Genomic DNA, 13,874 nt, shown 5'->3' with positions numbered 1-13,874 from the left:
TTGAAGCCATGGTTGCGAGGTGGATTCCAGGGAGAACACATGTTGATGCTGGCTCCGTATTTAATATAACTAATTAACTGGATCCAGTGGCCCAGGGCTCACCCAAGCACGTTCGGAAACATGGGCTCACGGGTCTAGCTAGGGTCGCCAAGGGTCGCCGCTGGGCGTGGCTCGGAAGAAAAGTAGAAAAACGATAAGTAGCTAGTTAGCCATGAAGTAAAGAGACTACGAGTTTAACCAACAATAGCTACCTAGGCAGTTAGATGGGTGCTATGGAAAAGGCATAACCACGTAAGGCAGATATACCGCCCGAATTGACGATCAACAAACTTGTGTGAATTAATAACTAACTAGTAGTTAACTAGATATGTAGCTTTGGTCAACAGCGTTGGTTTCCGGCCCTCCTTAGGAAGTCTGCTTGGCCGGTGCCGGGCCACCAGTAGTTGGTAGGCCCATAAAAATCTTGAATGAATCATATCTGCATGGTGAAACACCGTTAGTACGAGTATGTTGAGGAACGGGAAAAGGAAGGAGACACTTACATCATCCATTGTAGGCCAGTCTGGTGTAGTCATCCAATCCAGATCTCATTAGCAAATATCCAAATGCCAATGGCACGGGGTACCTTGACAGAGAAAATTTACGTACCAGGGTTCCGACCATAACAATCCTCACAGGGAGACCGTTCCATAACCCTGCAAATCCAATTTGCTTATAAATGCGTCCCATGGCGGCTCCAAAGCCCTCCCCCGGTAAGCGATTGGCATTAAGCTTGCTCACCATCACATCTGCAGGATGGGATACGGCTGCGCACAGAATACCAGCCACATACCCACCAGCAAATGCAACCGCCGTTTGGGCTCCCTTGTTATAGTCTGATTTCTGGCCAGGAAGATAGTTGTAAATCATCTCAACGACCTTCTCAAACGAAGCAAATTTCATCATAGTGTATGGGATCTGCCGCCCCCAGAGCGGGTAGAGCCCTTTATAAAGGCTGTAACCAATGCACCAATTGAATTAGCAAGACCATATATCTTACGTCAGGGAATATTCGCACTTCAAGACTTACCCTGATACACCTTCCTTAGCGGTGACATGCGAGATGGCAGTAAATGTCCCTCTTGCAAATGGGGGGATGGTAGTCTGCATCCGGACCTTTACGGCCTCAAAGGGGCAGAGGGCAATATCAGCAATGAATTCCGCAGATGCACTTGCGGCAAGATAAACCGGTGTCCTCCAGCGTTAGCAATGTCCTCTCCTAGCAGGTCAGAGTAGTATTTCTTGAAGAATTCATATCCGCCATATTTGAACGCTCCTTGGGCCTAGTTCTTTGGGTCAGAATTTTGGAGTACCATGACGCATTATATTCTTCAATTCCTATTCACATACCGAGTATCCAAAGAACGTTGGGCCCCACCCCGTAAAAATCCCTCGAATGCCTTCGGCACGGCCAATCTTCCCCCAGGCATCAATAATGCCTTTATACATTGTTGGGTCAACCTGAAGCCTGCATTTTGCTAGGTCCATGGGGGTCACGGCCGCATGAGTTAATCCCTAATGCATTTGTCCTCCGTAAGCAGTTCATCCTCAATCATGGCCACGAGCTCAATGCTCCTTGAAATGGAGGCCAGAGAAACAAGAATATAATACGAGACTTAGCGGCTCGTTGCCTTTAGCAGGCTGAAAGCAACATGGAACATAATCTGCTTCAAGATCATTTCACATACACATGCAAGTATGCCTCCTGTTATACAGGCTGCATAGTATTTTCCTGAGTAAAGCTCGATCTTGCCGGCTGGGCCTCGCCCACTCGGAGCTGCGTTGCCGGTTCCTTGAGAAGGCCCTGTATGTTTTTTGAAATCCTCAGCAACACTCCATGCAGGAAAAGGTGTTCTTTTCAAGTTTTCAGATGTTCCGAGACATGCCCCATGGTTTAAATAGGGATCATGCAAAGCAACTTTGGCCTCTAACAAGCCGGTAGGGAATAGTGAAGGCATCCTGTGGTACGGACAGTCAGCACGGAGTCAATAATGTCACTAGCAAATACGAGTAAAGGTATGATGATAATCTATATAATATGTTAAGGTCCAGCGCACTTTGCTTATAATATATCAATCAAGTATGCAAGGGGAGAAGCAGGTTCAATTGATTCCTGGCTCATGTGTGTAAAGAGGGAACCAGAAGTATGCCTCTCTCGCCCAAAGAAAAACAGCTCATTGAGCCATTTACCTTACCTTCCGTAAAGCGTATAATACTGAGAATGCCGTACAGGTCTAGGTCAATCTAAGAGCAAGACGGAGTTGTTTGGTATTCTTGCTTACCCGGAGGCGGCGGAAAAGAATCAATAAGTAGGTATCCAACAGCACCAGGATATGCGATGACGTAGTTTGCACTACAAGCTGGAAGAGAGGTGGCCGGGGATAACTAATTAACTTTAGTTAAAGCCGGCGGAAATAATAAACCTTAAAACTCACGTTAGCCCGCACTGAAAAAAGAAAAGTCACGTGTTTCTTGTTTGCTGCTGGATTTCAACATCATCAAATTCGAGGTTGTCGCCAAAGTCAAGAATCCCTCCAGAGCTGACTGATGAATTAAAAAACGCGACATCCAGTGACCACTAGCTTATTGCATCAACAGGTCTCCCTTCACCAGTATCTACTGGCCCTTTAACGCATATTATCGGTGTATGCTGGGTTTAATTAAATATGACTTCTTACGTCTCTGCAAGTCAGGCGTATGAGCGCGAAAGAACACCTACCAACGATACCTATTCCAATACCTCCTCTAGTGAGTGGTCTGGTAGATATAGAGGGGTATGTGCTGCCTTGACTTTGGTGTATTCAAGATCATCTCCTACCATTACCAATGCTCTCCTTATCTACTTCTATATTGTACCGCCCTGATTTTAGTTGCTGATGCTAGCTACAATGCCGCAGGCTACTGTCGAAGACCTTGACCCACCACCTGCGCTCTCTACATCCCCTCATGATCTCATCTCTTCCGCCCTACTTTCGGCATATGAGCGCGACTACACTCACTTGACTGTGATATCATCAGATTCTCGCTCGCTTCTGGGTTATCTCTCTATACCACGGCTGAAGTCGCTATTAAAATCGGGTGTAGTGTCCGAATCTGACCCAGTTGAGAAGGCGATGCAGAAATTTCGACGGAAAGGCCATGTTTACCAAGTTATAACTATGGATACGCCTCTTGAAGAACTGGAAAAGTTTTTTGATGGCAAGCTACATCCAACTGCTGAGAATGGTAAAGAGGCTCAAAGACAAGATTTTGCAGTGGTGACTGATGCTAGTCGAAAATTTGTTCTCGGCGTTGCCACTAGAGAGGATTTGGAGCAGTTTGTTAAACGACGACCGACCTGAGTGCGAAGACTGCCGTTGGCTGTATAATTATACCTTACGGGCTATAACGTCTTGCTATGGCTGTAGAAAAAGCCTGAACCTCCATATATATCACAAGTGTCCTCGGTTTTCTTGATTAGGTGTAATAAACATTAAAGTCATTAATTAATTGGTATGGGCCTAGGGCACTTTTAGCGGGTCCGCTTCAGCCTCCTTGCGAATTCTGCAGCAAGTAAGGCTCCTAATGCGCCAACGAATAAACGTAACCCCGAGGCATTGGGACCGCTGATGTTAACGTCCATATCATTTGGTGCAAACTGGCCTTTCACAGAAGCAGCTTGTGTTTCCCGCGAGTCCGCCAGTTTTGGCTCGAAGGCGCCAAAAATTACCCAGCAGAACATACTGAGTAATTGAGGGAGGGTGGTATGCACTTTTAGGATACCTATGTAGATCCCAGCTAATTCTCCGGTTGAGACGTTTGCATATGGGACTTCGCTACCCTCATCTTCACTGTCACTGCCATCATAACCGTGATTCAACATCAATACGCCATCATCTTGTTCCACATCCGAGAGGTCTCGGTCTCTAGATGCGGAACGACTGGTGCCCTGTTGACGAGGGTAGGTTGCAGATGTTATCATAGTAACGTTTGGGTCTCTTGATGTCACTGGAACGAAAAGACGATTAACTTCCTCCCCTATGAATGTAAATGGCGCCCAACAGGAAATCGCCCAAGAAATACCACAGAGTGCAACTAAAAACGTTGCAAATCCAGCCGACCCAGTTAAAGGGGCTAATAGCATTGTACCTGCATATACAATGTGTGAAACCATCCAAGCTGTCTCAAGATCGGGATACAAGACGGGTATTCGCTTGAAATATCGTCCAATGGCAAGCGTGATCATAGGGCTGAAGGAACTTTTCAGATACTCCGTGGAGCAGACTCCCAAAGGCAATATAATAGATGCAAGTAAGGCGACTGAAGAAAATATCACAAAGGCCAGGCTACCCAGCCGGCCAAAATAAGCCAGTAAATTCTTTGAATTTTGGAGGTCCGATTTTGAAGCCCCTTGATGAAAGGATACTTCTTCAATCCAGATCGAACCATAGAAGAGGAATGGAAACCACCCTTGTAGCTTGGATTAGCATAGGTGAGTAGAAAAAGCTTCTAGGATTATTTGTGGATAAAGGTCCTTACCAATCCATGCCCAAAATTGAGCCCAACATATAACTTTAATGCGCGGCGGCAAGGAAACAATTGTTTGAAATAAGCGGGAGAGCATGTTTGTTGCCGTAAGCTGACTTGTACCGCCTCTAATTACGCAATATGTTAGTTGATCGAAGGAAAGGAGGTTCGTTGTCGAATGAAGTGTACCTAGCTGCAATCAATACCCTTTCCCTTACAGCATATGCGGTAACAAGGACACAAGAGAGGAGCGAGATGGAAGCTATAACAATAACCTGCTTGAAATGTGTATCTTTCAAATAAGGCCCAAAAATGCTTGGAGGTTCAATTGCTCCAAAGGCACAACCAATTAGATGGCCAGTAGTTATCATCCTGCTAGCTTTTCTAGTCAGAAACGGTCTGAGATATATGGGATATGACAGGCTTACCCCAAGCGGAGCCGATTTGCTGTTGTGGAATAGGCAAGGTATCAATAACCAAGCTGCGGCAACAATTTTGGACTGATTCATATCTAGTCAGAAGCTAGAAGGCGATATCAAGTATTTTGGGGGAAGTTAACACATGCCAGCATCAACAGAGAAATCGATCACAAGTATATTAAAAATCGCAACCACAATTATACAGTTATGTTTCTAGAATCTCGTTAGTGTGAGCAAGTGGATGGGAGAATAATCCGGGAAGCTTAACTGTTTGTTCATCTGCAATGAACAGCCCAACAAGCTCCGTTGCCCAGCCGAGTAAAAGGAGGCATATACTTGCAAAAATCGACCCACCAACAATGAAAGGTCGTTGTCGTCCCCATTTGGATTTTGAATAGTCCGAAAATACTCCAATCAATGGCTGCATCAATCCTAATGTCGGACTTGCCATCCATACTAGGGGGACACGCGATCTCGCGAGACCGAGCTTCAGGAGATACGGAGTAAAATCTAGTCGGTCCAAACGATTTAGCACACGATATGGAAATTTGAATATAGCGGATGGGGGGGGGGGGGATTACTACATATCATCTTAAGGCTCCATGTAAACCTAAAACGTCGACCGAGGTTTAAAATAGAAATATCAGCCAGTGTATATAGCTTTGAGTTGTTGATAGTGAGAGGATCTTCGCTCTCCAATGGTGGTGCGAATCACTAGAATATGGGTTTCTTATCGGGAGAGAAGAACCCAACAGGGAACATACTGCAATCCAGCTAGGCCAACAGTTAGCAGCGCCATACGAGCTGATTCTGTTTTGCCCTTGACTGAGGGACTGCCTATCCATGACGCTGCACGTCGCATCTTATCCTCAACGCTTGTCAGTGTAATTTGACATTCACGCAACACAGGGACAGCCCAACAGAAAATATAGACGAATATGTAGCCAGTTTAAGCTTGTAAGGTAGGTAGTTATTGTCACAAATTCAATTAAACTAGAACTAGGTAGTTAGGTAGTTAAAGGGGGAGGCTGAGTTTCAACATGTGATTACATAACTAACTCATTGGCTAATTAATTACAGCTGATAAATATTGATAGTCTATAACAGCGAGTAAACTGATAACAATGACGCCAGAAACACCTGAAAGGTCAAGGACATTAATTTATGTACAAATATAAACGGGAGGGTGCATTATCATCACTATCTGAGCGGAATACACTCAATATCCTTAGCAAAATGTCCATCCATTCGTATCAAAAAGAAAAAGGTACCAACCCATGCATGACTGCAATTTAAAAACCGACTAATCAAAAAGAAAGTGCGAGGGCATTGAGGGCGTCATAGATATATTGTATGGCCTGCTTCTGCCTCCCGCACGGGGCTACCGCGATTCACTACCGGGCCACTCCGCCTGTCTCTCTTCAGGTTTCTTAGCAGCTGCAATGCGCGCGAGTCGAGCACGTTCCTGCTCCTCTAGTCCCGTTTTGGTTATCTCATGATCTTGGTTCAAAGCCTTTTCTCGGACAAAGAAGCTGAAAATGCACCCTACAGCACTAAGAGCTGTATAGAACAGCCAAGCTCTTTTGAGTGCAGTGGTATATTCGTTTAGCACGATGTCTTTTTGAGCCTGAGTCAGTTGGTGGATCAAGTCAATATTTGCTCCAGCAATACTACCGAGGAATTTTGGTGCTAATTCCGGGCCCAAAACTTCGCTAAGGTAAGCTTCTTTACCGTTGAGGATGTTTTGGTACACCACACTACCGAGCACAATGGATGATGATGTAGCAAGCTGGCGCATGAAACCGAACGTCGAAGTAGCTCCGGAGACATCGCCAGGTGGCATGTTGTTCTGGATGGCGATCAGCGGGGCCTGGAAGTTGGGACCGATACCAATGCCAGAGATAAGCTGGTATATAATGAGTCGAGGCCAGGATGTGAATGACTGGAAATCCAAAAATAGGCCGTATCCCAAAGTCGTGATCAACATGCTTATACGCATAATCCAGACGTATTTGCCCGTGTTTCGGATGAACATTCCTGTCAGCATGGCAACAACTGAGAGCCCCATCACCTGTGGCAGAATGTAGACTCCGCTAAGCGTTGGACCGACGCCGAGGACAATCTGGAAGTAGATGGGAAGAAAGTATGCACCAGAGATGAATAGAGATGCGTGGACCCAATTAACTCCCAAGATAAGGATGTTGTTCATGCCATCGAATACGGCAGGAGGCATGATTGGATATTTTGCATAGTATCTCTCAACCACACCGAACATTCCCAGAATAACAATGCCACCAATAATTAGTCCGATGGTGGTCGGGGACTTCCACGGGAAGCTGACACCACCGAATTCTAGACCGAATAGAAGCATGACGGTTCCTCCGACAATGGTGATGGTTCCCAGCCAGTCAATAACACGTAATCCGGCAAGGAGGGGGGTTTTTGGAGATTCTATTTTTAGGAAAAAGAAGAGAATCACGAAACAAATGCCGCCAACGGGTACTAATAATCCCGACCAGTAAGTTAGTATTAGTTGTGCAAATTTTTCAAGTAACGGAATATGCTAATCCGTTAAATCTTCGGGGAGTGGAAAAGGTGAGCATAACACGTACAGTTAATGTAGAAGCACCAGCGCCAGGAGGTGTTTTGAGTCAGTAGTCCACCTATCACTGGGCCAAGCGCTCCAGCAACTGCCCACGTAGCTCCGAATAGAGCATAGTACACAGGTCGTTCTCTATAATTGTATCATGTTAGTGAAATCTTAGCTATCACTGTCAGAACCAGGGGATCATAATGCATACCTCGCACTAAACAGGTCACTAACGCAAATCTGTCCTAAAATAATCAGTCCGCCTCCGCCAATTCCCTGGACACCTCGTCCAACTAGGAAAATAGCTAGTCCTGGTGCAATTCCACAGAGTAAGCTCCCAACAAGGAAAAGAACATTGGCTGCTAGGATGAGGACTTTGCGGCCCCAAATGTCACTGAGCTTTCCCCAAAGTGGGACACACGAAGCGTTTGCTAGGAGGTAGGATGAGGCCATCCATGTGTAACCGCTCTCGTTGGCATTGAATACTTTTGATATTGTAGGGAGAGAGGTAGAAATAATAGTCTGAAAACACCGTTAGAGTTATGTTTATCTGCACTGTTGGGAGGGCCTTTGATAAACTTACCATATCGAGGGCGGCAAGAAACAAGGCGAGCTGTATCAAAGAGAGAAATATATGTTAGAAGATAACGTTTTCATGCTTCCAAAAAGGGAAGTTCTCTTTTGGTTGCAATTGGGGTCTTACACATAGGGCTGTCATGATAATAACGATCTCCTGTCTACTCATTTTACTCGGAGGCGCTTCAGGTGGAGGTTCTGCCTTTTCTGCATCGACACCTTCGTATGGAGGAGGGACAATTGTATCTTGGCTGCCATTTCGTGACGTCGAAAGGGTCGGTAGTGGAGATACTGGGTCTACATCGGGGTACTTGAAGTACGAGAGTCGTTTGTTTGGGTCGGCGTACGGGAAGACATCGCTTTCTGGGTTGAACGGGAAATCGGGAAAAGTAAAACTCATCGGCCTTTGGGGTCTGGGTCCCATGCTGAGCGGCCGAAGCCGCCTTCCAGTTCCATCGACTGCTCGAGTCATTGTGAAGTAAAAGTATGAGGGACGAAACCCTTCTCACTGGATGGCTGTGGTGAGTACTCCGTAGAGCAGTCCGAGGAGGACGAAAATGCTGCACTAGATGGGAAAGGCGCTGTGTGATTAAAGTGTGTATATATGCGTTCAGGTCGCTGCCCTGCAGTGAACCAGTAGAGCTGGAAGAAGCAAAGCAACTCTGGCTTTCGTAAAGGGAGCACCCAGGTTGAGCACCGGGCCAGGGGGTATAGATATATATTGTTTGGATGAAGACTGGATTTCAGTCTAAGGGAAGTTGACTAGCGAAGAGGAAAAGAAACCCCCAAAGGGAAATGGTGCAGCATGGCGCTACTTTTGAATATATAGTCAATACTATATGATAAGAATAGAAAGCATGAGATCATCATGTTTCGCCGCAGCTTGAGAAACCCGGGTGTCTGAACGGAGCATTTTGGTAGACCCAAGCAAAATTTGCACTGCAGTGCTTTGGCGAGACAGGGAAGAGAGAGGGAGCTAAGGCAAGCTAGCTGAGAAAGCTACTTGACGCGAAGGACAAGGACGTTCCTACAGGAGGGGAGTTTTCCTTCCAGTGCTAGGCATCCGAGAACCGGCTGTATAAGCCCGAAGCCCTGAGGACAAGCCGTTCCTTTTAGAGCACTGGATAATGATAACCTGGGATGCTCTGGCCCCTTGGTTGATTGTTCATGCATGCATCCAGGCAGGAAAGCTGTTCTTCCGCTGCAGCAACTAGGCAGTTGAGCAGCGGCTCTTTGGCCAGATCCAAATGCAACCACCATCTCAGACACTTCCGCTCAATACGAGCAAACCGAGTTCGACGCAGTTCAAAGAGGGTATCTTCCGCCGAGCAAAGAAGCAAAAACAAAAAAGGAAGCAGAAGAAGAAGAAGAGAGAAGGAGAAGAAGCAAAGATGGGCGGAATCACGGCAGCTAACTAACCACTAGTCTCGCATGGGAGGCGTGGTGGTTGCTGCCTGTGGTTGGGCGGGCGGACTGGCAAGACGAGAGAAACCGGAGCCTTTTCTGCGGCCACAGCTAGTTATCAGCCCTACTCCCACGGATGTTAAATTAAGGCTAGGCCTCTGGCTCGCTCTCTGCCATGCGCTGCCATGCTCTCCTCCCTTGCTCAGTCCGCTGGTCGCTCAATATTTCCACTTCTCCAGTGCAAAAGGCCAGCTCGGTTCGTATTTCTTCAGCCAGTGGTGCATAACTAACTATGTAACTAACTAACTTCTCCCCATCCGCGAGAGAGCGTGGGCATCCGCATCCTAACTGTACCTATAACGATCCCTTGCATCGTCCACGTGGAGTTCCAGCAACTAATCGTCTCTCCACGGGCAGCGCGAGGATTGTTGCAGCACAAAAAGTCGAGGCGTCGCTGCGTCCTTGCTCTTGCTCGAAAAACCAAGGTCCGCTGCCTGGATATCCATGATAACTACCTAATTCTTCTGGCAGTGGTGGAAGCTCGCCCGGTTGCTGAAGGCAGTTTCAGGTTCGTTCGGGACAACTTGGCAGAAGGTCAACACTTGTCTTAGCTACCGAGACAGTTAAGATGCCTGGGCAGTCAGTTATCTGGAGAACAGGACGGCGTTCGTCTCCATCATTATTACCTGCTATCCCGGCAGACGGACGGCGCTGCAACTATCATCCTCCAGGAAACGAGCCGTCAAGCCATCGAGTGAGCTGCAGGGGGGAGAGACAGCGTATAGTTATGTAGGTCCACATGAACTCCCCAGCAGCAGCTCTGGCACCTCCAAGGATGCCGAATCTTGTATATATACGACGGAGTAACTCAAGGGCCTGACTGTCTGGTCCGCCTCAATTGCTACAGCCAACATCCACCGCCGAACAAAGCGCCGGCCACCTGCCGTAGACCTAGTGAATAACAGTAGTCGTTCGGTCGGTTACTTATCTAGTACTTATTTGCCCGGTGACAGCCAACTGCTACGGGAGTTAGCTGGTTAGCTACAGCAGTCACCGAAACGCCTTGACTAGCCATCTTAACCAACTACCTGTTACCTAGGTAGTTAACTAACCGTCCACATCGCCAGGAGTGAGCCGAACGGTGGAGAGAAGATCGGCCTGCAGCTGTCCAGTCCATCCATGGATAACTTAACGCCTGCTATTAACGATACCAAGTCAATAAGGAGAACCGTCGCCTTGTCAGGAGTCAACGTAGCTGTTGCAGAGTCCTAGCTAGCTATAACCAGGTCCCTAGTTAATCGCTCCATCTTCCTCCGCCCGCCGCCGCCGGCTGACCGACCGACCCGACCGTCTTCTGCTGCATCCCCGTCCATTCCTGCCAACATCTTCATCCCTCGCTCTCTCTCAGCCTTTTACCTCCCTCTGTCTCTCTCTCTCAGTTCTTCTCTTGCTTCTCCAGCGCCGCCCAAGGAACCTCTGCCCCTTTGCTCGTCCTGCTACTTGTTGCTGCTGCTGCTCTCGGTGGGGCAATTGCTTATTCGCCCGCTGATCCCGCCGGTTGTTCCAGTCGAGAGAAACCACCCCGCCAGCTCTGCTCAGCCATCCCATCCGTCATCAAGGTCTAGTTCATTAACTAGTCGTCCAGCTCAGCTACCACTACCAACCACCACTACAGCAATACAAACAACAACAGCTGCGGTCCTTATACACGCCATGGCGGGCTCAATTACACATAACGAGGCTGCTCCTGGGTAAGTTCGTTATCGAGATGCACTCCGTTTCTCTGTATTATTTTTTTTTCGCTTGGTGCTTGGTTGGTTGGCTTTCGTCCGAGATGGCGCGCTGACGATGACGTCTCTGTAGTTCGATGGAGCTCAAGGATGACACAGTTATCGTCGTCCTCGGTGCTTCAGGAGACCTGGCAAAGAAGAAGACTGTGAGTATTCTTCGCCTCTGTGCCGCAGTTGCGATGCGGTTTGGTGGGCTAGTTAACACGGCAGCTCTATCTAGTTTCCGGCGCTCTTTGGCCTGGTAAGTTGTTCCTTCACCCACACCACACCACACCTATTCTCCTCCATTCGCATCACAGCAGCTGACTGTCCGTCTTAATCTACAGTATCGCAATAAGTTCCTGCCCAAGGACATCAAGATCGTCGGATATGCTCGCACTAAGATGGACCATGACGAATATGTCCGACGAATCCGGTCTTATATCAAAGTCCCTACCAAGGAACTCGAGGAGCAGCTGAATGGGTTCTGCGAACTCTGCTCCTACATATCTGGGCAGTATGACCAGGATGAGTCCTTCATCACCCTCAGAAACCACCTGGAGGAGTTAGAAAAGGGCCGAAAGGAGCAAAACAGGGTCTTCTACATGGCCCTTCCGCCAAGCGTGTTCATCACTGTCTCCCAACACCTTAAGAAGAACTGCTACCCAGAAAATGGCATCACAAGGATAATTGTTTGTAGCCTCACCCTGATACCTCTTGGATGAAGGATAGCTTATGGCTAATGATACAAACCATGACATGTGCAGGTCGAGAAGCCGTTTGGGAAAGACCTGGGTAGCTCACGAGAGCTACAGAGGGCGCTTGAGCCCAATTGGCGAGAGGATGAAATATTCCGTATTGATCATTATCTTGGAAAGGAGATGGTGAAAAATATCCTCATTCTACGCTTCGGAAACGAGTTCTTTGGCGCCACCTGGAACAGACACCACATAGATAACGTGCAGGTATGTTTTAATATATACAATCTGAGCTAGATATAGGGATAGAATACCGTCAGTTGACTCCTGTCTCCCCATACAGATCACATTCAAGGAGCCATTCGGCACTGAGGGCCGTGGCGGCTACTTTGATGAGTTCGGAATTGTCAGAGATGTCATGCAGAACCGTATGCAAACAGCTACCCATCATACTCGCAGCCCGCAATCAATCGCCCGCTAATTATATATCTACGCTAGATCTTCTCCAGGTTTTGACTCTGCTTGCGATGGAGCGGCCGATATCGTTCTCCGCAGAAGACATCCGTGATGAGAAAGTAAGGGTGTTGAGGGGTATAGATGCGATCGAGCCCAAAAACGTCATTATTGGTCAATATGGAAAGTCGCTAGATGGCACTAAGCCTGCATACAAGGAAGATGAAACCGTCCCGAAGGACTCCAGATGTGCTACATTTTGTGCGATGGTTGCATATATCAAGAACGAGCGATGGGATGGTGTCCCCTTCATCCTAAAGGCTGGCAAAGGTGAGTTGTGCCTGTGTGCCTCCTGGCCTTAATGACATCTATACTCACCATGCCATTTTTTGCAGCTCTCAACGAACAAAAGACAGAGATCCGCATCCAGTTCCGTGATGTTACCTCCGGTATATTCAAAGATATCCCAAGGAACGAGCTGGTCATACGTGTACAGCCAAACGAATCGGTATATATCAAAATGAATTCAAAACTCCCTGGCCTCTCAATGCAGACCGTCGTCACTGAGCTCGATCTCACTTACCGCCGAAGGTTCTCAGACCTGAAGATCCCGGAAGCCTATGAATCCCTCATTCTAGACGCACTCAAGGGTGATCACTCAAACTTCGTCCGTGATGACGAGCTGGACGCCAGTTGGAGGATTTTTACCCCATTGTTACACTACCTTGACGACAACAAAGAAATTGTCCCGATGGAATACCCATACGGTAAGCAACCACCGCCTCACTTTCCTACCCAACCTCGCTCTCCAACCTAAACCCCCCATGCAATCTCTTTCTCTAACAACTGTTCTTGTCGTCACAGGCTCCCGAGGACCTGCCGTCCTCGATGACTTCACCTCGTCTTTCGGTTATAAATTCAGCGATGCTGCAGGCTACCAGTGGCCTCTTACTGCAACACCTAACCGCTTGTAATCAACTTACGTTACGTTCCAATGGCGAACGACACTTTTCTTAGTCTTGTTCCAAGAATTGTTTACGAAAACTTCCCCCTTGACTAAAGTGGGTGTATAATGGAAAATAAATTCATGTCCCTATAACATACTACCAAAATAGGGCTACTGATGTGCTCCACGTAAAATTTCCTTCTCTCCACCACGTTTCCCGTTATCTTGCGAAATCCATCTTGTCACTTCACTGATTTAGTTACATTTTTTTTGTTTCGCAGCTTTCCTGACGAACTAGTTAACTACCCTTGCCATATCGATCGCGGGCACACCTCCTTCCCCCTTACAGCTGGCTTCGGCCTATTGCAATATATTCATTATTCCCCCAACCCCACGATCAATTACATTCAACATATCCATATTATGGAAGAACCCTTTACCATCATGCTCTCTTACTTTCTGTCTAGTTAGTCG

General features: G+C 47.4%; 5 protein-coding genes across 5 annotated transcripts; 2 read left to right on the top strand and 3 right to left on the bottom strand.

The window, feature by feature from the left end:
- Window positions 1-405: 405 nt before the first annotated feature.
- MGYG_01980 (mitochondrial phosphate carrier protein 2) lies at window positions 406-1,997 on the bottom strand (the record flags this gene model as incomplete). Its single annotated transcript, XM_003177872.1, has 7 exons — window positions 406-478; window positions 543-562; window positions 649-994; window positions 1,070-1,164; window positions 1,212-1,322; window positions 1,390-1,554; window positions 1,728-1,997. 7 exons carry the CDS (start codon window positions 1,995-1,997, stop codon window positions 406-408), a joined length of 1,080 nt encoding a protein of 359 aa, XP_003177920.1.
- A 708-nt stretch (window positions 1,998-2,705) lies between these two features.
- Window positions 2,706-3,380, top strand: MGYG_01979 (hypothetical protein; the record flags this gene model as incomplete). Its single annotated transcript, XM_003177871.1, has 2 exons — window positions 2,706-2,813; window positions 2,937-3,380. The coding sequence occupies 2 exons, from the start codon at window positions 2,706-2,708 to the stop codon at window positions 3,378-3,380; spliced, it is 552 nt and encodes a 183-aa protein (XP_003177919.1).
- Window positions 3,381-3,550: 170 nt separating this feature from the next.
- MGYG_01978 (hypothetical protein) lies at window positions 3,551-5,415 on the bottom strand (the record flags this gene model as incomplete). Its single annotated transcript, XM_003177870.1, has 3 exons — window positions 4,740-5,415; window positions 4,526-4,671; window positions 3,551-4,495 (listed from the first exon to the last, which is right to left on the bottom strand). Exons 2-3 carry the CDS (start codon window positions 4,640-4,642, stop codon window positions 3,551-3,553), a joined length of 1,062 nt encoding a protein of 353 aa, XP_003177918.1. The 5' UTR covers window positions 4,643-4,671; window positions 4,740-5,415.
- Window positions 5,416-6,345: 930 nt separating this feature from the next.
- MGYG_01977 (hypothetical protein) lies at window positions 6,346-8,602 on the bottom strand (the record flags this gene model as incomplete). The annotated part of the gene is made up of 5 exons (XM_003177869.1): window positions 6,346-7,466; window positions 7,577-7,698; window positions 7,766-8,076; window positions 8,138-8,167; window positions 8,258-8,602. 5 exons carry the CDS (start codon window positions 8,600-8,602, stop codon window positions 6,346-6,348), a joined length of 1,929 nt encoding a protein of 642 aa, XP_003177917.1.
- A 2,645-nt stretch (window positions 8,603-11,247) lies between these two features.
- On the top strand, window positions 11,248-13,550 carry MGYG_01976 (glucose-6-phosphate 1-dehydrogenase; the record flags this gene model as incomplete). Its single annotated transcript, XM_003177868.1, has 9 exons — window positions 11,248-11,285; window positions 11,398-11,470; window positions 11,545-11,565; window positions 11,651-11,995; window positions 12,071-12,268; window positions 12,345-12,429; window positions 12,500-12,784; window positions 12,850-13,221; window positions 13,319-13,550. The coding sequence occupies 9 exons, from the start codon at window positions 11,248-11,250 to the stop codon at window positions 13,426-13,428; spliced, it is 1,527 nt and encodes a 508-aa protein (XP_003177916.1). The 3' UTR covers window positions 13,429-13,550.
- Window positions 13,551-13,874: the final 324 nt, after the last annotated feature.

The sequence above is a fragment of the Nannizzia gypsea genome, genomic scaffold (assembly GCF_000150975.2).
Source record: "Nannizzia gypsea CBS 118893 supercont1.1 genomic scaffold, whole genome shotgun sequence".
NCBI classification, from domain to species: domain Eukaryota; kingdom Fungi; phylum Ascomycota; class Eurotiomycetes; order Onygenales; family Arthrodermataceae; genus Nannizzia; species Nannizzia gypsea.
Note: the sequence above shows the minus strand (reverse complement) of the source record. Positions and strands in the feature narration are given on the sequence as shown.